The sequence below is a fragment of the Engraulis encrasicolus genome, chromosome 8 (genome assembly GCF_034702125.1).
Source record: "Engraulis encrasicolus isolate BLACKSEA-1 chromosome 8, IST_EnEncr_1.0, whole genome shotgun sequence".
Taxonomy (NCBI): domain Eukaryota; kingdom Metazoa; phylum Chordata; class Actinopteri; order Clupeiformes; family Engraulidae; genus Engraulis; species Engraulis encrasicolus.
The window spans coordinates 35101021-35123520 of NC_085864.1; the positions used below are offsets into that span (position 1 = coordinate 35101021).

The 22500-nt window shown below is 44.0% G+C and overlaps 2 protein-coding genes across 4 annotated transcripts in view; both read left to right on the plus strand.

Annotated features, from left to right (window-relative positions):
* Positions 1 to 5765, plus strand: part of gramd1bb (GRAM domain containing 1Bb) — a 155649-nt gene extending 149884 nt beyond the window's left edge. For all 3 annotated transcript variants that reach the window (XM_063205526.1, XM_063205525.1, XM_063205524.1), the window contains 2 exons: positions 1519 to 1639; positions 2092 to 5765. In XM_063205526.1, coding sequence (XP_063061596.1) covers positions 1519 to 1639; positions 2092 to 2205 — 235 coding nt within the window. In that variant the 3' untranslated portion in view covers positions 2206 to 5765. The remainder of the gene's footprint in view (positions 1 to 1518; positions 1640 to 2091) is intronic.
* A 9631-nt stretch (positions 5766 to 15396) lies between these two features.
* LOC134453842 (dapper homolog 3) overlaps positions 15397 to 22500 on the plus strand; it is a 27272-nt gene continuing 20168 nt past the window's right edge. Inside the window, exon 1 of the mRNA XM_063204592.1 lies at positions 15397 to 15922. Coding sequence (XP_063060662.1) covers positions 15671 to 15922 — 252 coding nt within the window. The 5' untranslated portion in view covers positions 15397 to 15670. The remainder of the gene's footprint in view (positions 15923 to 22500) is intronic.

Consider the following 22500-nt stretch of genomic DNA (forward strand, 5'->3'; position numbering starts at 1 on the left):
TGTTTATTTCCAGAATTCATGCTGCCCATTCACTAATGTTACCTTTTTCATGAATACTTACCACCAGCATCAAATTCTAAGTATTCATTATGACTGGAAAAAATGCACTTTTAATACATGAAAAGGGGGATCTTCTCCATGGTCTGCCATTTTGAATTTCCAAAAATAGCCATTTTTAGCAGCAAAAATGACTCTACTTGGACCATACTAGAAAATATCTGTTTATTACTTCGTACACTTTCATGTAAAGAAAAAAAATTTGGCAATAGGCAACCCAATTTCAATGAGCAGCATAGTTGCAGTTCCCTTTTTGACCAATTCCTGCACAGTGTCCCTTTAATCATTGTTATAACACAGGCAGGGGCGGTTCCAGACATGTATTCTTGGGGTGGCAAAGAGGTGGCGAAATGTATTTCAGGGGGGCATGCTCCTACACTAAGGGAAAATGATAAACGCGATATAATCGACACACACACTTATGTGATACAGTGAATCCCTTAAAGTGAAACCCTGCAACCTAAAGTTCTATGTCTGAAATGATGTCAAGCATTAAGGCTATTGGTCACAATCAGGGCTCTTAATTGGGGTGGCAAATCATATTTCGGGGGGGGGCAAATGCCACCCCCTGCCACCCCTTAGAACCGCCCCTGATAACACGCCATGCTGTGCTGTCAGGTTTTGTCACAGCTTGCCAAGATCTTATTTACAGGAAAGGTAAGTCGCAGACATATAACATACATCACTTATTCTTAGTTTGGCAAAAACGTGTCCCACTCAAAAAAGTGATAATTTTGTTGGATTTGAACTATTTTTTAGCCACATTCTCAAAAATTAATGACATATACGTATAACATGTAGTAAACATTACTATAACACGTCATGCTTTTCAGTCAGGTTTTGTGAGTCACAGCTTTCGCAGATCTTATTTAGGGGACGCTAGAGGAGGATATAACGTATAACAAGCTATGCTGAATGGTCGCGGTGATGTTACAGCTTTCCAACATCTTATTTACAATAGCCACGGTCACAGTCACATCTAATTCGCAATAGCCACGGACACACTTCGTTACAGCTTGCCAATTTCTTATTTACAGGAAAGGTAAGCCGCAAACGTATAGTGTACATTCAATGCATAATAATCCTTAATAAAAAAGCATAGCGTGTTATAACAAATTATTATGCTTTTATTATTACTATGCTATATTACTATGCTTACTGCATTTGTACAGCGTGGTCACGTTTTGTTTCAGTTTGCCAAAATCTTATTTCACAATAACCACTTTCAGGCCACATATATACAGTATATATCAGGCCAAAGGCGACTTACTGTATGGTGGGCCTATTGGGGATAGCTGCCTTCACACATTCAGGGTCAGGTGCTAAAAGCGGCCAGGGGCTAGGATCACTCCATACACACCAGAGGATTTACCTTTTCATGAACTCTCTCTCTCTCTCTCTCTCTCTCTCTCTCTCTCTCTCTCTCTCTCTCTCTCTCTCTCTCTCTCTCTCTCTGTTCAGCAAACTGCCCCAGACGCAGATGGAGTGGGCTCAGCTGTTGGAGTCGCAGCAGCGTTTCCATGACGCTGAGCTGCAGAAGTGGCGAGAAATCATCAAATCCTCAGTGCTGCTCCTAGACCAGGTGACCCACTGACCCACCGACCGTCACACATGAACAAAACATGTGTTTAAACTATACCTTTTTAGACATATGGGCAGGGAGGGATAGGATTATGGTATATTTTCTATAAGGTGGTATTATTTCTATGAGCTATGAGCGAACAAAAAATATCTCAATATAAAGAACTTAGTAAGCTTGCAGGTTTTCTCTCCTCCTCTGATATATTGTGTATGTGCAGGTTAAAGTGACACAATCTCTAATCATCTCTGTGTTGTTGTTTTTTTTCTATGTGCGTGGGGATGCTTGTCCATGCATGGATGTTTATTTATGTGTCTGTGTGTATGGTGTGTGCGTGCGTGCGTGTGTGTGTCTGTGTCTGTGTATCTGTATGTGTGCTTGTGCTTGTGCTTGTGCTTGTGCTTGTGCTTGTGCTTGTGCTTGTGCTTGTGCTTGTGCATGTGTGTGTTGTGCAGATGAAGGACTCGTTGCTGAACCTGCAGAGGGGCATCAACCTGCGAGAGTACAGCCCGGAGGCGGATGCGGATGCGGAGGCGGAGGTGGAGGAGAAGGAGAGCCAGTACCACTGACACAGGTCGCCATCCGGGCCCAGCCAGCCACGACGACGTGCAGGGCAGGGGCTCTGGGTGTGTGACCATGACGATGATGATGCAGAGCTACTAGGAGTGTGCATGTGACGTGTGTGCGTGTGTGTGTGTGCGCGACGACGACGACGCGTGTGTGTGTATACACTGATATGCATACCAGGCCTCAGGAGGAGGAGGAGGAGGAGGAGGGACTCAAGGAGAAGGGACTTCCTCCCGACCAACCCCCAACCCCACCCCTCCTCTAAACCTGGCCCATGGGGTTGTATGATGACTATGCATACTTCAAAGGAGAGAAAAAGGGAAAGAAGAGCAAGGAGGAGGAGGAGAGCACGAGAGGAGAAAAGATGGATGGATGAATGGAGACGGGGAGGAGAAGAGAAACAGAGGGAGAGCACACTGATATCCTCTGATCATCCAAGGAGTCTGGCGACCTGCCTTCCTTTCACTTCAGCACGATGTGGACAGTGCAGTACAGGAAACAGGAAACAGTTTCTTGTTCTCAGCAGGAAGTGGGTCTTCTTCTTCTGCTGCACTCTGCATGGAGACACCTTTTCCTCTTGCTGCTCTCCACAGTGGAGGATAGAGGGCAGTGTTGGCCTCCACACAAACTCTCTCTCTCTCTCTCTCTCTCTCTCTCTCTCTCTCTCTCTCGGCCTCCAACGCTCCCTCCTCTCCTCCTCAGCGGCCTCCTCTCCGCCGACCTTATCTCCATGGCTCCTCTCCAAGTCTCTTCTTTTATCTTTTTTCGTCGTCGTCTTTCGGGACGAGGCAGCCATCAGCTGGGTGCGGCATTGGCGTTAATCTCTGCAAGTCTGCCAGTCTAGTCGTCCCACTCCAATAAGAAAATAATTGCAGAGGGACCGTGAATTGGGTAGGGGTGCGGAGAAGGGAAACATAGCATGCAACTTGTTTGTGGTTTTTATTTTTTTTATTTTATTTTTTATTTTTATTTAAAATTGTATTGCCCGTGCTGTATGGAAAAAAAGACCCAAATTCTGCTTCAGCCTTCCCCACGGTCCCCCCACCCCCACCCCACCCCCTTTTTCCCTTCAGGCTGTCCTGTGACATGGATGACATTCAGGAGGGGAGTGGTCAGTGAGCAGACAGAAGGAAACAGAGGTCTCAAGTGGTCTGTATCCAAAAGACCACCAGCGCCCCTTACCCTACCCTTCCACAACCCCGCCGCCACCCGTCGCCACCCGCCGCCACCCGCCACACACCCCCCTCTCAGTCTCTGTTCACAGTGACAGCTGCAGAGATCCCCTGAAGGCACGCCTGACAGCACACACACACACACACACACACACACACACACACACACACACACACACACACACACACACACACACACACACACACACACACACACACACACACACACACACACGCATACACAGACACAAGCGCGCGCACACACACACACCCCCCCACACACACACACACACACAAACACACACACACACATGCAAATACCTACTTACACATACCCATGGTTAAGTACACTGAAATAACACACCGACCTCCGATAAGATACGCACATACTGTAACGTATAATATGCAAATACGCACAAGCACATAAACAAAACAAGTCACGTACGTACACAATACTCACATTCCTACAAACCCATCCATGCATCCATGCATACAAACAAATACAGCGCTGCTCCAAGCTACTCTCAGCTCTCACGCAGGAGCAGCAGTGTTGTGTGCAAGTGTGTGTGTATATATGCTTTTGTGTGTGGGTGTGTGTGTGCCCGGGGTATGTGAAATGCATACACAGTAAAATGTTGCCGTGTTAATTTAATACTTAAAGAATCAGACCAACTAGATGAGTGTTAAATTCAACTCTTTTAGTGTTTCATTAGCACCGCAATATTAATGGGGCATATATTTAGACGTGTGTGTGTGTGTGTGTGTATGTGTGTGTGTTCCGGGCTGCCATTTTGCGGTGCCTGCCAGCTCAGTGTCGGGCTCCACAGTGTGTCCAGGGGCTGGTTCCCCTGACGACACTCCCGCCCGGTGCCACGGTGCTGTACTAGTAACCCCCTCAACCGGTCACTATGCCGGTCGGGCAACCACACTTGAGGACCACAACACAACCGCCCTAATATGTTACCCACCCACCGCACCCACCCCACTCTCCCCAACATCCAACAACCACACAACCCCTACCCCGCCCCCCAACGTGCATCCGAACTGATTGTAACTGGAACTGGACGCTTCTCGTGTTTGATCGAGGTGGCTTGAGAGAGAACGAGAGCGACATCCGAACACCATCAGCATGTCCTCAGAGAGAGAGAGAGAGATGTACAACCGGGTTGGGATACCCACTTCACAGCACTTGGCACGATGATGGTTGAGATCCTAGTGGCTGATTTTTTTGCAATAATGTGAAAATGGAATGGTAGAGAAAGAGAGAGGACATGACAGTGGTCAATAATGGGACTTGACACACAAAGGGCACTACAGGCGTAACTGGTACCAACAACGCCCCCTTGTGGTAGCTTCTCGCCATGGACCGACAGACAGAGACAGACAGAACAGTCATTCATCAGTCTATTGACATAATGAATTGTTGTGAAATTTAAATATAGAATCTGTTCTATACAGAGCTGTACAAAAAAAACATAGTCGGAGTTGACTTGTCTGTCGCAATGGACAACACCATGACCAAGTCACGAATGTGCTACCTTCTAAAGGGGAATCACAGCTGGACTGTTATAGCAAGACCTGTGTCTTTTTATTTTATTTTAGCGTTTGATGACAAAACTGTGATTATATCTCTTGAACATGTTTAAAGAATTGAAAGGAATTATATTAATATATTTGAAATATATAGTATATTTCAATATTTAATATATATTTCAATATATATGAATATACACACTGAAGATATTTATTGTTAATTTATGTATATAGGAAATTTATCAGAGTTATAGGCAAGGTAAAGAATTTATAAGGAGAAAAAATGTGTTTTCTTCAACTGAGCACACAGACATGTCTGTGACATGCCTGATGTGCACATGTTTGTTTGTGTTACTTTGTGTTCGTCTGAATGAATTTATTGTATTGTATGTACGTATGTATGTATGTAAGTTGATGCATGGTTTTGCATGCCTGAGATGGGGCGATTCAGGCATGTTGACTGTATTTACATGGTGTATGAGTGTGCGTGTGGGTGTGTGTGTGTGCGTGTGCGCGTGCGTGTGCGTGTGCGACACCATCATTCCACATCCTGTGCACATGTATGTCTCATGTTTTGTTTTTTTGTTTTTTTCCACATCCGCAATGTGGAGCCAAACTGCCTTTCTCCTGCCCTCGCATTTGGATTCAGCCTTGCTTCAGTCTCCGTGGCGACAGTTTACAGACTCCCCAGTACATCCCCACCCCTACCAGTACCAACCCCCCAACACCCGCCCCTCAGAGAGCACGATTGGGCCTCTGAGCTGTCACTCACACCCCAGCCCAACCAGTGAGCTGACCATTCTGTCCCAATGCCCTCAGAATAGAACACTGAAAGCAGACGGTCGGAAGCGCAAGCTCCAGGGGATCCCTGTGGATCTGCTCTTAAAGGTGGGGTTGCAGGTATGACATCACGTTGGTGGAGCTCCCCCAGGATTCTAAGGTTCTACATAGACTCCTATGAGCCGTCGGAACACCCAGCGTGATGTCATAATGGTACATTTTCTTTAAACGGTTAACCTGCAACCCCACCTTTAAGGATCGACTAGCCAGTGGGGTGCATTTCTCGAAAGCGTAGTTGTTAGGAGTTACCAACGTGGGTAGTTGCCAATGGGAAATTGCCTTGCAACCAACAAAGCAGCTACCGTAGTTAGCAACTACGCTTTCGAGAAATGCACCCCTACACTAGTCTCTTTAAGAGCAGCTCCGCAGGAAACGTGAAAGAGATTATGCACCGGATGTAGAATGTCTGTGAAGTGCTCTGAATGAAAGTAAGCCAAAAGGAAATTTAAAAAAATATATGGTTCTCTCGTATGGATCATATTTGAGATATTTGGCTACCATCTGGTGTTGCACTTTGTTTCCGCAGAATAGATGTCAGAAGAATGAGCACTTTAAAGCGCCATCCAAATAGTCAGAGAGGGAGAGAGATAGTATATAAAGAGAGAGATAGAGAGAAAGCGAGAGAGAGACTGAGACTGAATGTGTAGGGTGAGTTCACTGTGTCAGTAAGACAGGTCTGCTTGACTGCAACCTGGAAGTATTTTTCTTTTTTCCTGTCCTTTAGCAAAAAAAGAAAACAACACAATGTTGGTGGCAACAGTGGCTGTGTGTGGTGCAAGGTTCTCACCCTCACTGTTATGTTGTGCTGTTAACCAACATGTCTGAATCCATGTGTCAGAACATAGTGTTTTATTTGTCTGTTTTCTTCGAGCTCACACTTGCGAACCTAGAGTCTGTCAGTGTTTCCACAGGACATTCAGTGTGAGATGATGATTTTGACATAGCTAACATACTAGGAGGCCTACTGTCTCTTCATAGGTACATGTCATTTCATGGGTTACGCTTAAGAGCAGTGAGTTGTCGTATGATCATGATACTATGATGTCATTCAGTACAAAAGGGTCTATTAATCACAAAAATTCATTCCAGGAGGTTGTTGTGATGATGAGTAAGGTGGTGGTGGTGATGAAGATTACGATGAAGATATTGATGAGGAAGATGCTGATACTAAAACGACCTTGTGATGCATCTCAACTTTCCAACCCTCACAAACACAACATGTTTTTTCAAGGCATTAGATGAAGGAAGACTGTTGTGATGTTACATTTCCAAAAACCTCTTCAGAGTTGAGCAAAAACAAATGTCAATGCTTCTTTATTTTGCTTATTCTGGTGTACAGTTACACTGACTGGGGTTGGACTGTTTTTGATTTTGCTGTGTGATGATGATCAAGATATTTGGTTGATTGTCCTTTGAAGTTTCTGGTTGGAAATGTTTCTGTTTTATAGATTCACTTTCACAATCACATTTTAGGTTTATTCCACTCAATGACGTGCTGACTTTTTTTTTTTGCTCCACCTTTGTCTGTGAATATTTCATCAACTGTACTGTACAGGAATTGAGGGTGGCATAGATGACATTGTTGCGTTGTTGCATTTTGATTTCCTTTTGTTTTATTTTTTTTGTAAATGTATGAATATTGTTCCTCTACCTGAAACACAAACAAGGACCATTGTCTTGTTAATGCTAACTGAGGGCTTGTATGCAAGGATGTTAAGGGTTAATGATGAACACAGTTTGAAAAAAAAGAAACATATATATAATAATCAAATGCTTGGAAATCACAGTTATCTTTTGTCAAGTTTACAACGTTTTACTTTTTTTTTGTTTTTTGAAATCATTTAAAAATGTATAGAATGACCGCATGGGCTCTGGTTTGCCAAGTTAACCCTGCAACCTGCTTGACGATGGATGTAAAGTGCATTTCTCCTTAGTAGAAACCAAAATTCTGGTCGTGACTTTTGCGTGACTTGAAGCCACTGATGTAGTTCAAAAATCACGAGCAAGTGAGAGGGCTTCAACCCTCTTCAAATCAGAGCTGGCAAAATTAATTTTACGTTTTTATTGCCCTCCTTCGGCATAAAGATCTTTGTCCTTGACCATTCTTAAATGTCGCCCATCACTGGCCTTTTTTTCCCTCCCCATCTTTTTTGTTACCATGGTAACACCACCAAGGGTTTGTTTTCTCCATTTTCTGCATTCCAGAATCAGAATTCTTTCCACACTCCCCCAAAATTTCTATTATTATTTTTTATCTACTGTATTAGTATCTATTATGTTGGATCAGTCTCGGATGTTGCACTTCCAGAAGGCTGAGGCATTAACATCCCCCCACCCCCTCCATTCACATCAGTCGTGTTGGATCAAAGAAGGAACCTGATAAAAAAAAAAGTCTTTTTTATTTTATTTTATGTTGTTTGATTTTGTTTTTCCTTTTTTTGTTCTTGTTTCATTTTTTTCAGAGCTGTTTTGATCTCTAGAGAAGAATCAAATAGATTTATACGTAATATATATATAAATATATATATATGATATGATATGTTATACATTATATCCACACTGTCAATGTGCGGTGTGCTCTGATGATGAGGGGGAGACTGGGTCCGCGCTGTGCGTGGCTCTCCGCGTGTCTCCCGGGACTTTGCCTAATAGAGACTGAGCTGAAGAGGCTTCTGATTCATGTGATGTAGGGAGGTATGAATTAAAAAAAAGTATTCAAGAAACTCACTCGTGTGTGCTGCTTGTTTTCCGTCACATCTTCGTACACTAAACCAGTGGTTTTCAAAGTGGGTGCCCGGGACCCCTGGGGGACTGAAGGAGGTGCTAGGGTGGCGCAGGCAGGTTGGCAGGAAAAGTAAATTAACAAAAACAAAATCAATCATAAGCGAACTAACAGCATTATAATAATCGATTGAATCTCTGAACATTATACCTTTATCATTTTGATTTTATATACAGTGGGAGGCAGGCTCACAGACCTACTGGTTTTTAAAGGGGGTGAACAGAAAGAAATAGTGTGGCACGACCCCTGGGGAGCCTTGGCAGTAATCTACTGATAAATGGGGGGCCTTATCAAGTTTGGGAACCCCTGCACTAAACAACTCACCATGATTTTTCTGTATGATTTATAACTTATATTACACACAGACAAATAAGAATAGAGTATGCACCACATTTCTGTGGAAGTTGTTTTTAAGGATCTCAGCAGTTTGGCAAGAAAACCCAAAACTGCCGAAATACACATGATATGCCTTGTGATTGCCCAAAAGCGCCAGGCGAACTCAATTTAGGGCTCCGTGGAGAGAACTTGTTGTGTCTCACTTGGAGGCAAACACAAGGGTGATGATGGGAGAGCATTTGCAGCCTTTTCCATTCCAACTATCTCTACACCGCTTTGGCCCTTGCTCTCAATTTTGCCGGCGTATGTCTGTGCATTAATTGAGGATGGATGTTAAAGATTGACTCAGGCCAAAACGTTTGTCTTCTGCTGTGCTTCTCAATGAATCACAACATTCAATTTCAAGAATGCAGCCTCTCACTATGTAACGGACATTCATAGTAAGGACAGAGAGAGTAGAGAGAGAGAGGTTCCATTGGCCCATTGTTTCCGGGTTCTATTATTGCAAGGGGGGGGGGGGGATCCCCCTTTAAGTAGACCTAGGCACACCTAAGGACTGTTCTATTCAATGCTAGGAGCATTATGACACGCCCCTTTAGGCAGACCAGAACCTGGTCACGTTAGGTGCCCATAGCAACCTATTATGTTGGCATATCTCTATATACTTAAAGAATCTCTGGTAAGGGTCAGGGAAGCCAACAGGGAGGACAACTGGGTCAGTTATCCCGGGCCCAGGGACAGACACCATAATTGGTGAATAATTTGGTGAAGGCGGCCTTGTAGATGACCTCGTCTTTGGCCTGGATTAGCTGCCAGCGGCCCTGCTAAGGGAAACGGCAAGGTGAAAAGGGGGTGTGTGGTTCGGGTGTGGGAGATGGGGGTGGGGGTGGGGAGTGTATAAGATGATTATAGCCAAGGGTTGACAAAGGGCCATTTAACAACACTATTAATAGAATTATTTAGGAGGGCCCGAATTTGTATTCTTCCATTGGGCTTGATATCTCCAGCAGTGCCCCCGGTGGTGATGAAGCATAATATGGGGCATAGGTCATGGCACCATGCATTGTAATTACACGCTTATAATTACAGCATAATTGTTTTGTTATCTACCCATTTGAAAGATTAAGGGAAGCATGGTGACGCTTTGATGTCTCATGTCTTCGCAACGTAAGACAGCAACATATTAATAATCAGACGTTCCTAAGATTAATGAAAATTTTCAACCCGTTTTTTTTTATATTCCAATTTGGTGTCAAGATTGTGGTATAGAATAAAACAATGAAGAAATGACTCCTTTTCCATAAAACAATCAGAGCTATTCTGGTAGCCTACTTTTATGTGATATTTAACACATTTTCTCTTTTACTGCATTTTGTGCTTTTATACAGTACATATTTTACACTTAGCTTCAGACACCTCAGACTCTTTATAAGCTCAGGGATTCCCAACCATCAACTACAGAATTACACATTGTCAGGGGGTGCCTGAAATAAAATCACAATAACAAATGTATGGAGCCACACTGGGATAGAGGAAAAGATATAGACTAGAGCAGGGGTCAGGAACCTTTTTTGTTGGAGAGACCCATTTTTGAAAAGACATTTTCGTGAGAGACATACCATTTAAAAACACGGACTACAATGACAAGCATGTGTTTCAATTAAGCCCAACAAATTTAGAGTGTACTGTCAAGTTATTACTTTGATTGATAACTGGGAAAAGTAGGACTATTGGGTAGCCAACTGTCAACTTCATTTCCTCCCCCGAAAATGTTGTATTCCTTATATGTAATTTCCTGCATTTTAACGCATTTTAATGTCCCGTGTCCCGTTTCAGCTCAATACGGGACACATACTTATATTTATAAATATGGGATGATTCTGTATTTCAAAGGACAGTTGGCAACCCTAAGTAAGTAAGAGCCAGATACAATTCCCAAAAGAGCCACATGTGACTCTAGAGCCATAGGTTCCTGACCCCTGGACTAGAGCCTGAGGTAGGGGGTACTCATGGTATGACAAAAAAGGCTGACGGGGTGTGCAAGACTGAAAAAAAAGGTTGAGAAACATTGTTGATGTCTGGCATCTTGACCTTCTTAGGTTATCTGCCAAGGGTCAACATCCTGCCACATGCTTTAGAGTGACATATACAATACAGTGCATGCGTATCTTGGTTGTTATTAAAGGTTGAGTTTGACATGCTTGACAGTTCACCCTGTCAATTATTTCTTGCTTCACCCGTGACCCGCGTGACCCGTATATACAGTATTCAATATTGCTGCACTCCCGTTCATTTGCATACATACAATGAGGGGGCAAATCCCACGCGCATAACAGCGTCAGGAAACAGATGACATTTTAAATGCTGAGGGCGAAAAATAGGGGCCAGATGCACGGTAAGTCAGACAATAACAGCACGGCCTAATGGGAGCCCTGCTACACAATAGCCTCGCCCTCCGACTGTACAGTTTAAAATCTGCACTGCTACAATTAATTGTCCTTCTCTCATCCCACTCCCTCCCTCCCGGCCTCTCTCCTCACTTGACAGTTTGTATAATGTATCATTTTTTTCTCTTGTTATGCAAATCCTTCAAGCGCAAAGCACAACCAACCACAAAGCCTGCTAATGTATGTGCATCTTTGGAGTGAGTGGGACTCTGGGTTTTTGTGTATGGGTTCTGTGGGTCCCACTAGTTGGTGGGATTCAGTACCTCTCTCTGCCACATGGTGCTCTCCAAACCTGGGGTGCATTTCTCAAAAGCGTAGTTGATAGCAATTAGCAACTTGGGTAGTTGCCAATGGGAAATTGCATAGTAGCCAACAAAGTAGCTACCGAAGTTAGCACCTACGCTTTCTAGAAATGCACTTCTATCCAGAATCAGTGTTGCCAGATTGGGCAATTTCCCGGCCACTTGGGCTGCTTAGGATGGCCATCTGCGGGTAAAATGGGTAAAGGCAGCATTTTGGTTGGAGTTTTCTACACATTTTGTCTAGAAATAAATAGAATTTAGTTCACATTCGGCAGGATTTAGTGCTTCCAGGTGAGTTTTGAGCATTTTTTTTGGGGGGGGGGGGGGCTGAAAATCATCAGTCTCATCTGGCAACCCTGTCCAGAATAAGGAAGGAAGGAATAAGCCCATTGAGGAAACCATTGAGTGCAGAGGGAGACATTTACACAGCTCATAAAGTAGTTCTGAGATCATAGGCTACTGCTCTATTTTTGTGCCCTTCTTTGTATGGTCTGGCTCTAGGTGTTTTTGGGGGGAGGCACATTGCACAAAATGACTGCTGAGGCGCTGGGTACTAGAGTAAATCACTTTGTTAACAAAACCAAATCTTGTGTGCAGGGCTTGACACTGGCACTAGCCAACCGGCCAAATGCTGGTACAACTTGGCTGTGGCTGGTTGCAATGTCAGTGTCACTACCCAATTTGGCAGGTATAGCTTATTCTATGGTATGACATATCAGAATAGCCTATATTCTGCACTTTGCCCCTTGTGTATCAATTGTTTGTTAGATTGAAAAGAAGCTCAGTTACTCCATGTAGAAAGTGTGCACTCATCTTCTGAAGTTAGATGTACAGTGTCATAATAAACAAACAAACAAACAAACAAACAAAATCTAATTTGTGGCTAGTAGCATAGCTAGATGGCTGTAGTAGTGACTCTGGAAAACCACTTGCCACAGTGGCTGACAAGCAAAAAAAGTTAATGTCAAGCCCTGCTTGTGTGTGGCACCTTTGTTTTTAACTGATGTCAGGCCTGGATGTTGCCAAGAGATAAATATTTATAAGATGTTGAATATATGTAAAGATAATGGAAAACCAAGCCATCATTGTGTGCAATGTACACAGAAGGAGACAGTGATAGTGCATGAAGTAGTTATTGCATATACATTCTGTGTGTGTGTGTGTGTGTGTGTGTGTGTGTGTGTGTGTGTGTGTGTGTGTGTGTGTGTGTGTGTGTGTGTGTGTGTGTGTGTGTGTGTGTGTGTGTGTGTGTGTGTGTGTGTGTGTCTGCGCGTGCGTGTGTGTGTGTATGCTAGTGTGTGTGTGTGTACATAAGAAATGTGTCAACTAAACAACTAAATTTGCGTCCTACAAGTCTACTTGTTTAATGAACTATCTCTGTACAGTCACATTAGTTTTGCTTTGAGTTGAGTGTTCAAGTTCACATATGCATCATATAGGCCTATTGTAATCTACACAATACACAAGACATCCACTACAAATGGGTAACACACTACATTATGGGAACATTTATCAACAATGACAGCGGTGCATTGTTCTTGTGACCCCGAATGCACACACCGGCTTGCCTCACAAGTCCTGTGTGTATTACTATAAACTTGATGTTGGCAAAAAATAAAGCATGTTACAGTATTAATTGAGCTTTGGTAACGTATACAGCAGTGGCATTTGTGTCCCTTGTGTTTAGCCCAAAAACATCATTCTTGAAGTGGGGCAGATATTGCACCTATATAGCGGTTGTGTAGTCCCTTGGGATTGCATACATGGCTCTAGGAGTAGGCTACTGGCTTAAACAATACCAGACCCATTTTGCAATACATTGTTTGTTGTTGATGCTGTCATTTGCAGCAGCGTGCTTGCATTACTCACCCTGATGCAGTCAGAAATGCTCTGGAGGTCATATGTTATTCATAACAAGAGTCCTTACTTTGCCTGGCTGCGAGAAGAGGGCATGTTTTATCCTACTTCCTTTTCTAAAGGCCATTGCTCTCAGTGAATATGCTTCTTCTGAAAGCCGATATTGTATCACCATTACAGCAATTCAACCATTTTTGTTATCCCATTGACAGTATATATTCTATTTACTGTCAATGTTTTATCCAGAAGAATTCCATAAATAGGCCTACACGTAGGGTAGGGTGGGGCAAAACGCCCCCCTTAAGGAAAGTGTAACTTTTCTCTAAGCAGAAGTAAGCCATATGATTTAGTTTTTGTCACAGTATTTGGTGGCAGTGACATGATTAATAATCCATCACGGAAATTGTTACAAATTAATAGTTTATTCATATTTTAACAAAAACAAAACTGGGTGTGAAGGGGGCGTTTTACCCCACCAGTGGGGCAAAACGCCCCCTGAGATGGGGTAAAATGCCCCCCTTTGTTACTAGCCTGTTTGCTTCATATATCATCACCAAAGTGACCAGAGTATGAATTTTAACCTCTGAAAAGAAAAGAGAGGTAATATTTTCAACAGTGCAGTATATCGTATTCATATTTATTTAAGGATGATATGAATTAACAAATATAGGCCTAATATGCATAAATCTGAACAGTCAAATGTAAAATACAAGCTAAATTTAGCATGAATAAACATATATTGTGAATAAATATAGGTCTATATCACAATAACTAGGCTAAATGTATATATGAAAATCAATACATGCATTAATAAATATAATAGGCCTATTATACAATAGGCTAGTTATTAGCCTGAGCTAACTGTGCTAACTCTGCTAGCATATTTAAATAGATGAGGTAACTTAGCCTAAATATTTTAGGTTTTGTTCAAATATTCAGACTTTAACATCTGTTTACACCATGAAATATAAAAAATGTTGTTTTTTTGACAAATTAATTTTAATAATAATGTTATTATAGCCTAATATTGTGATAGTCCCCTGGGGGCGTTTTGCCCCTCTGCATAGGGGGCGTTTTACCCCACAAGCTGTTTTTTCAAAAAATGGTCAAGTTATTAAAATGTAATTGTATTCATTATAAACAGCCTATATACTCTGAAACTACAGACTTCACTCTTCTTCTATCATATAATACTGCAATATAATGCTTAACTACATTTTTATAAACACGTGTTTACTCACATCTGAAAATTAGATCAATACCATGTAAATCGTTTCCCTTCAAAAAATACTTTGTTTCAGTCGTTTTCTCTGGACAATTTGTATATCCCCGTTGTCAACGTAATGCATAGAAACAGTGAAAATGTATATTTAAGCCCTCTAGTGGTTTTTTAGGGAAAAAAGGTGAGGGGGCATATTGCCCCGTGGGGGCGTTTTACCCCACCCTACCCTAATAGGAATTTAATACATCAATTTCGTTATGTTATGAAAATGTAATAGCAGTTTAACACAACGAGACAACAACGTTGTCAACATATAATAACATATTTTGACTTCATAACCCGCTTAGGAGTAGCACTTTATCGAGGCAGTGGCTTTGGGCGTCTTTCAGGACTTTTTTCCCACTGCTTTGGCGCAGTCTCTCTCGCACACGAATCGATAAAGGCTGTCTTGTTCATTCATAGCCATCCTTCATTCACACCCCCTTTTCAACATGGTGTCACGGTGATGCTTCGATCTCCCTTCTCTTATGGCAGAGGAGGCGGAACTACGGCGAGTTAACGGGAGCCGGGCTCGAGTCTCGCCCCACACCCAACGGAATACGCCCAATGAAATGTATAGAGAGCCTTCCAGGGGCGGGTCATCTCGGCTATTTAATTATTACAGATGCACTTCTGGACCAATGAAGCGCACGGAAGGCGGAATATATGAATGCCTGACAATTTTAATGTATTGCTGTGCCTGAGCGAGGAAAAAAGGGCGAGGAAGACTGAGGCAGACTCGTGGAAGCGAAATAAGGTATGATGGTCACCATCACGCATGGGCACGCGCAGATAACCAGCCAGAACTTAGGGGACACGACTGGAAAATGTGCAGAGCTGAACATCGCGTGAGATTTTTCAAGTAAGAGGCCGTGTAGCAGGGACTAAAGACGAACTCGAGTTTTTACCCAGACCCGGGGGCGAAAAGGGATTCTCCATGTACTCTGGACTCTCCTCCTTGCCGATGACGACGGAGCGGAGGCAGAATAAGGAGCGCCTGGAAGCCAGCCTCGCCTGGCTGTGCGAACTGGAGTTGCTGAAACAGCGACAAGAAAGCCTAGTTTTAAACGCTCTGTCCCTGGGCGACATAGTTCCAGGACAGCCAGCATGGGGAGACCTCCAACCCGCTCGGTCCAGCCAGTCGGATGTCCTTCGAGAGCAAGAGGACTTGACTTTGAGACGACAACTGGTAAGAGTTCTGTTCAGTTTTTTTTTTTTGGAGACCGCCTCGGCAGCTTGAGGAACATCTGTGGCAGTGCCAGCTCAGCCTTAAGCGAATATTAAACACCAGTGTAAGAGGATTAACCCGCCGCTAAAATCACTGCGTGTTGGGTTGTTCGGGGTCTTTGGCTCGTTGTTTGGCAACTGGAAATTTGAGAAGGCACAATGGCAAAGCGCGTGACACCTCTGTGCAGCTGGCACCTCGCATATTTACACACTCGCGCACATACAAACACGCAGGCACACACACATATGTAGACCCTCCAACTAGACAAGACTCTTGTCTTGGGGGTGATGGGGTGTTGGATGCGTTTGGAGGGGCGCGGGGGAGGGGGGTGTTTAATCAAGTTACGCTACTGACCCCTCGTGCGTGACAGAGGATATAACCAGATTGACTTTCTCTCCTCAGATTAATCTTAATGTTTCCTTCTGACGGCGAGTAATTTGTGTCCCATTGAGGTGGGGGGTGGAGCACCGCACGTCGCAGTCCCACCACTTAATGATCCATTGTTCCTCAGTCCTTGAATCCGTTACCTTTACAAACGGTGTTTTAAATTTAACATTGGCCCACTGACATACATTCTTTCCCCACGGCGTGTTTATTCTCCCGTGCAGCTGTATTTCTTCTGCCCTTTTCTCAACTAATCATGCACTCCTCAAGATGCTATGCAAACAACTTTTGTTTTGAAATGCCTGCCGGACAGAGAGTCCTTTAAAAGTGATTTAACACGTAATTCCCTTTGCTGTGTGCCTGCACAATGCAGGGGGTCAATGTGTTTTTGCAACATTTGTTTGCCTGCGTGTGGCCCGAAGGTGTAAATCTTTCACAGCACACAGACACACACAGCGGAGCTGAAGGCAGCCAGAATGCCCCTAACTAGCCTGGCTCACCTCGCATGCCGGGTGGCGCTCGGTCCCTCTTATTATTTCCTTTTCAGTGCGCCACTGTTTGCCAGCTCCTCATCCGCACACGGCCTGGGGTCGTGAGGGGAAAGGCCGGCTGAATATAAGGAGTGAAAGAAATCAAATAAGCAGTCCCCCCCCCCTCCTGCTCTCCCCTCTCTCCCCGTGTTTCTCCCCTCCGCGCATCAAACAAAAGGCGGGTATGGAGCAGAATACTAATAAGACCCAGCCTCCCAGGACAGCCAGGAGCTGGGGACACACGCTTTGAAAGCCAGCGGCAGCAGAGAAGGAGAAGAAGCCGCCGCGTCACCCAAATGAGCTGTCAGTGCTGGTAATAGAAGCTTCGCATCAAAATAGCCTCGGGAGAATTGCACCGAAGTCCGAGCCACCACGGCCACCACCATCAAACCGCAAACAAGTTGACACAATGCGCATCACCTGGCGCAATGGCAGTCAAATGCCCTTAATTGCAATCACGAACTGGAGATTGTTGTTTGTTATGATGGGACTTTATCACGAGTCACTTTGGCTTGCCTTGACTGTTAAACATCACTGCACAGTGAATTTTGCAGTGCTCATTTAGTTCTTAAAGAGTTGATTTGACATAATTTTGACTTAAATGAACTCTCTAAGTGTTGAATTAACACAGCAACATTTACTGTGTGTCCTGGTCAGAGAAAAGCAAATGTATCCCTTTTCTTGATGAAATGCAGCTTTATGTTGAATTGGCGGCTCTGGCAGCCTGGGTCTTCACATGTTGGTTGGCCAACTCCTATGGATAGGGAGAGATGAGATGAGATTGGGAGAAAGCTCCCAATCCTGCATTGCATCGCTGTGGCACCCTACTGTGCGTGTAACTGTGTGCGCCGAGAGAGTCTGTGTGTGTGTGTGTGTGTGTGTGTGTGCGTGTGTGTGTGCGTGCGTGCGTGCGTGCTTGTGTGTGTGTGGATGGGAAGACAGAGACAGAAAATGATAATGGTTAGAGGGTGTGTGTGTGTGTGTGTGTGTGTGTGTGTGTGTGTGTGTGTGTGTGGGGAGAGAGATGGATGTTCGAAGGGTGTGTGTGTGTGAGAGAAGGAGAGAGATGGATTGGGTGGAAAGAAATAAAGAAGGGGGGTGCACGGGTGTGTGTGCGCGTGTGCGGGCGTGTGTGTGTGTGCAGGGTGTGTGTGCGTGTGTGTGTGTGTGCAGGGTGTGTGTGCGGGTGTGTGTGTGTGTGTGTGGGAGATGCTCCTCAGTGGGGGCAGGGCTCAGTCTCTTCTTACCAATTTCCCATTAGCCTCCCTTTATGGGCCAAATCACAACACTGCATAATGAGAGACTCTCACATTGTGACGGTCCCCACTCCTTAGACGCTCCCTACCATCAGCATTGTGTGTGTGTGCGCGCGTGTGTGTATGTGTGTGTGTGTGTGTGCGTGTGCGTGTGTGTGTGTGCGTGTGTGTGTGTGTGTGCGAGCCGATGTGTGTGTGTGTGTTTGCGCGCCCGCCTGCATGGGTGTGTGTGTGTGTGTGTGTGTGTGTGTGTGTGTGTGTGTGTGTGTGTGTGTGTGTGTGTGTGTGTGTGTGTGTGTGTGTGTGTGTGTTGACAGTCCTCTCCGTCAGGGTACCCAAAACAAATAATTACAGAAATGGGTCTTTTCTAACGTGGAAATGCACACAGTCAGCATGCAATACTGTGCGAAATGAATTATATATCAGACGTAAAGGCTCACAGAGGTTCCATGGGAGGGTTAACATAGTGTATTCTGTCTCCTAAATACTTAATGTGATTTGAAATATGGAGCCTATTCTTAACGAAGCCTTTGTTAATATAAAGAATGAGAATTTGGCGTGAGGTGTGCCTTAATTGATATGGATTATCAATATTTAATCAGCAGTTCTTTCTCTCCCTTTCCAACAGTCTTGTGTGTGTGTGAATGCATGTGAGTGTGTGGTTGCTTGTTTGCATGCTTTTTTGTCTGGTTGGAGCTTGTGTGTGTGTGTGTGTGTCGTGTGTGTTGGTGTGTGTGTGGGTGTGTGTGTGTGTGTGTGTGTGTTTTGTTTGTGATAGCGTGCTGACATGCTTTAATGCACCGTGTTCGGTGGTGATGCTTGGGGATGCATTCATGTGTGGGCCTGCATGCGGGACTTGTGTGTGTGTGTGTGTGTGTGTGTGTGTGTGTGTGTGTGTGTGTGTGTGTGTGTGTGTGTGTGTGTGTGTGTGTGTGTGTGTGTGGGTGTGTTTGTGTATGTGTGTGTGAGAGAGAGAGAGGGAGAGAGAAATAGAGAGACAGAGCGAGAGAATGAGAGAGGGAGAGAAAGGGGGAGAGATAGAGAGCCTGTGCATGACGTGTTGTGTGTGTGAGAGAGAAAGAGAGAGAAAGAGAGAGAGAGAGAGAGAGAGAGAGAGAGAGAGAGAGAGCGAGAGAGAGAGAGAGAGAGAAAGGGGGAGAGATAGAGAGCCTGTGCATGATGTGTTGTGTTGTGTGTTCCTTTGGTCCTCCTGCATGTAGTATGTGTGTGTGGGGGGGAGAAGTGCATTTGTCCCAGAAGAATTGATTTCTGATACTCTCTACCTCAGTCGCTTGTCCCTTGGCGGTCTCCTTCCGACTCTTTTGTTTGCCGCCGGTCCCTTGTCGGAAGACAAATCCATTTCCTGCCCCCTTTCCTGGCCATGTGCAGAGGATGATTCAGAAGCGTTGCCATGGTTTCGTTTCATAGTAAAGTTCTGGTCGCCACCGTTAAGTGCAGATGGGACTATCCATTGTTGAAAAATCTCAACTATAGATTGTCGCAACTTAACCCATGACATTACCAAGAGCTCTACGTAACAGATTTGATCATTACCATTATATTATTATTATGGTATTGTCCTGTCAGGGACTAGATGCACATTTGACAAAGGTTAACTCTGGTACAATGCATGAAATGGCAACATTTATTTTTTTAATTGTACATGGTCCCATATAATAAACTGAATTGAACTTAAGTGAATGGGCATGGTCTAGGTCTTGGTCATTACCAGACTTGGTCGTTACTATTTTTGGTATAACAACAAGCTTAGTATAATTGAGGCTCTGTGTGAAGAGGTTTTTAAGCAGCCCTGCTGTGGATGCCGTTTCACAGGGGCCAAGCCCAGCAAGCGAGCAGTCACAGCTGGTCCCAGGCCCGACTTCATGCATTACCGAGCATAAATAAGCTAAGGAAGCTGAAATAATAAGCGGCGCTCCAAACCGTGTCGCTGGAAACGTGACAGGTATCAGAGGCGGAGCTATAGGGAGGGCGAGCAGGGCATTTGCCCCGGGGCCCAGGGAAACCTCCCTTATTCCTGCTGGTTGGCCCCATTGTGAACTTGGCTGGCCACATGGGGGCCCTAAAAGTGTCTTGCCTGGGGCCCTGTGTACAACTGTTCTGCCACTGACAGGTATGAATGTAGGTCAGGTAGACCTCTGTGTGTTCTATATCAAAGATGGCACAATAGGCTGTAAAAGGTGAAAGTATGGGTTAGTAAGAGAGCTAGATGTTTTCTATTAAGAAGATCGGAAAATCTTGGGAGTAAATAAGAATATGGTTTCAGTGTGTGTTGTTGGTTGTTGGGGAGATTGCAGAGTAATTAGTATGCAAGTGAGCTAGATTTCTCTGGTGTTTTTTCCCATTCATGTATGAAATTGCACTCCATCTCGTCTACTGTGCATTTAGAAGGGTAACAAAAGAGACTCTGAATTTTGATTCTTACGAATATATTGAATAATATATTGCAATATTCTGTCTGTAGGCATTGTACATACTTTATATATACATACAGGGCTCTAAATTCACTTTTTTCATCACCTGCCAAAATCGTTAGTAGATGTTAATATTACTTGCCAAACACACTGGCTGGTGTTAATTCAGAGCCCTGTATGCATACTTACATGTGTTGCATATTGCATCTGCAATGTTGTGATAATATTGCATTGTTAACCCCTTAGCGCAGCACCTATGTTATAACCTTACGGTCACAAAAATTGTCTTAATCTGTTACTTAAGGCTCTCGGCACTGTCATAGCAATGTTGTCATGATGTAGTTGAGTATTTTCAGCTAATAGTGAATAGGCCCGCCGCCGGCGACCCCATCTGCAGTAAGAGGCTACACCTTGTCTACACTCACTTTCATAAAGATGTTGCACAGTATGTCTTTGCAATATCGCAACTACTATAGGTGTTGTACCTGCTGTATATACGTCACACAATCAACATTTTGAAGAGATAATGCAATATCACACCTCACTTCCAATACTACCGAAGATGCCGTTCAAACTAGAAGCACTCAGAGAGTTCAAACCTCTGCCAAGGCCATGGGGTCACTGACGCCATAACACCTGCACGCTGTGGAATCCTATGCCTATAATAGAACTTACAACCAGATCCGGAATCTACATCTGATCATCACTAAACATTGCTGTCTGATAGAATATTTGACTGTTATCTTTTCATGTCTCTCTGCCTTCTTTTTGTGGAGTCAAAATTTGCCCTATCCTGCAATGGTGAAGAATCTTTTTAAAAATTGCTGGATCCGGATTGTGATCCGGATCACAACCAAAATTTAATCACTTAGTCGCTCCTCAACATTTCATCCAAATCTGTGCATAACTTTTTGAGTTCTCCTGCTGACAGACAAACAGAGAAACAAACAGACAGACAAACAAATTAACCAACGCGACCGAAAACATAACCTCCTTGGTGAAGGTAATAATTACAGAATCGATATCGAGGAGTGAGTTCATCAGCTACGAATGAGAGTAATAGAGATGGGCATGCTCGTCAGGCTATAAGGCCATGTGAGCCGCCATTGTTGCTGAAACAACTGTTGTGCCTAACGTATTTTTAGTAGAGAAAGTGCGCTCAAATTTCTTACAAGGTCTTTGGGTGCGAGCAAACAGCAAAGTTCATGTATGGTAAAAACCATGGTATGGTTCATGTATGGTAAAAAAGACGTTTCGGCCTAAGCCTTCTTCAGCGTCTTTGAAAGACGCTGAAGAAGGCTTAGGCCGAAACATCTGTCTGTCTGCCATGCTAACCCAGTATTAAAACTGCAAGAAACTGATCCGGGAGTGTGGCTTTCTTAACTTATTTTTCCTGTTCTCCACTACGTTTAAATTTTGACTATATCTATGAAATTCCTGCAATCCTGATTGGTTCTCCTGCATTTTGGTTTGGGAGCAGGGCGAATCCGAAGGTCTTCCAGACGATCATGTGAGCTCACAAAGTTAAGCGGGGATGCATGAGGATCTGGCTAGCTAGTACAACATGTCTTAGCTGTTGTGACTTGTGTGTGTGTTGCACAGCCCGGCTTTGCTGTTGTGACTGGTGTGTTGCTTGAAGCCATGCTGTCACGCTCCACATATCTAAATATTTAGCAAATCAGGTGGAACTCTATATAATTGGTGCCCTGCCCCAGAGCAAAACAGGGCCACTGTTCAGGATCTAGCAAGAAGCGAAGGGGGGAAGGATAGGATAGATGATAAACTTGTGTATTTTATTCTTCGTCAGTTGTGCTTTTGATTCTTGGACTTAGATTCAGACTTTTTCACTGTCTATTAAACTTGCATGGAAATGTATCTTTGGTAGTAGTATAAAAGACACAAGCACAAATGCATATCAGAGACAACATACTACTCAA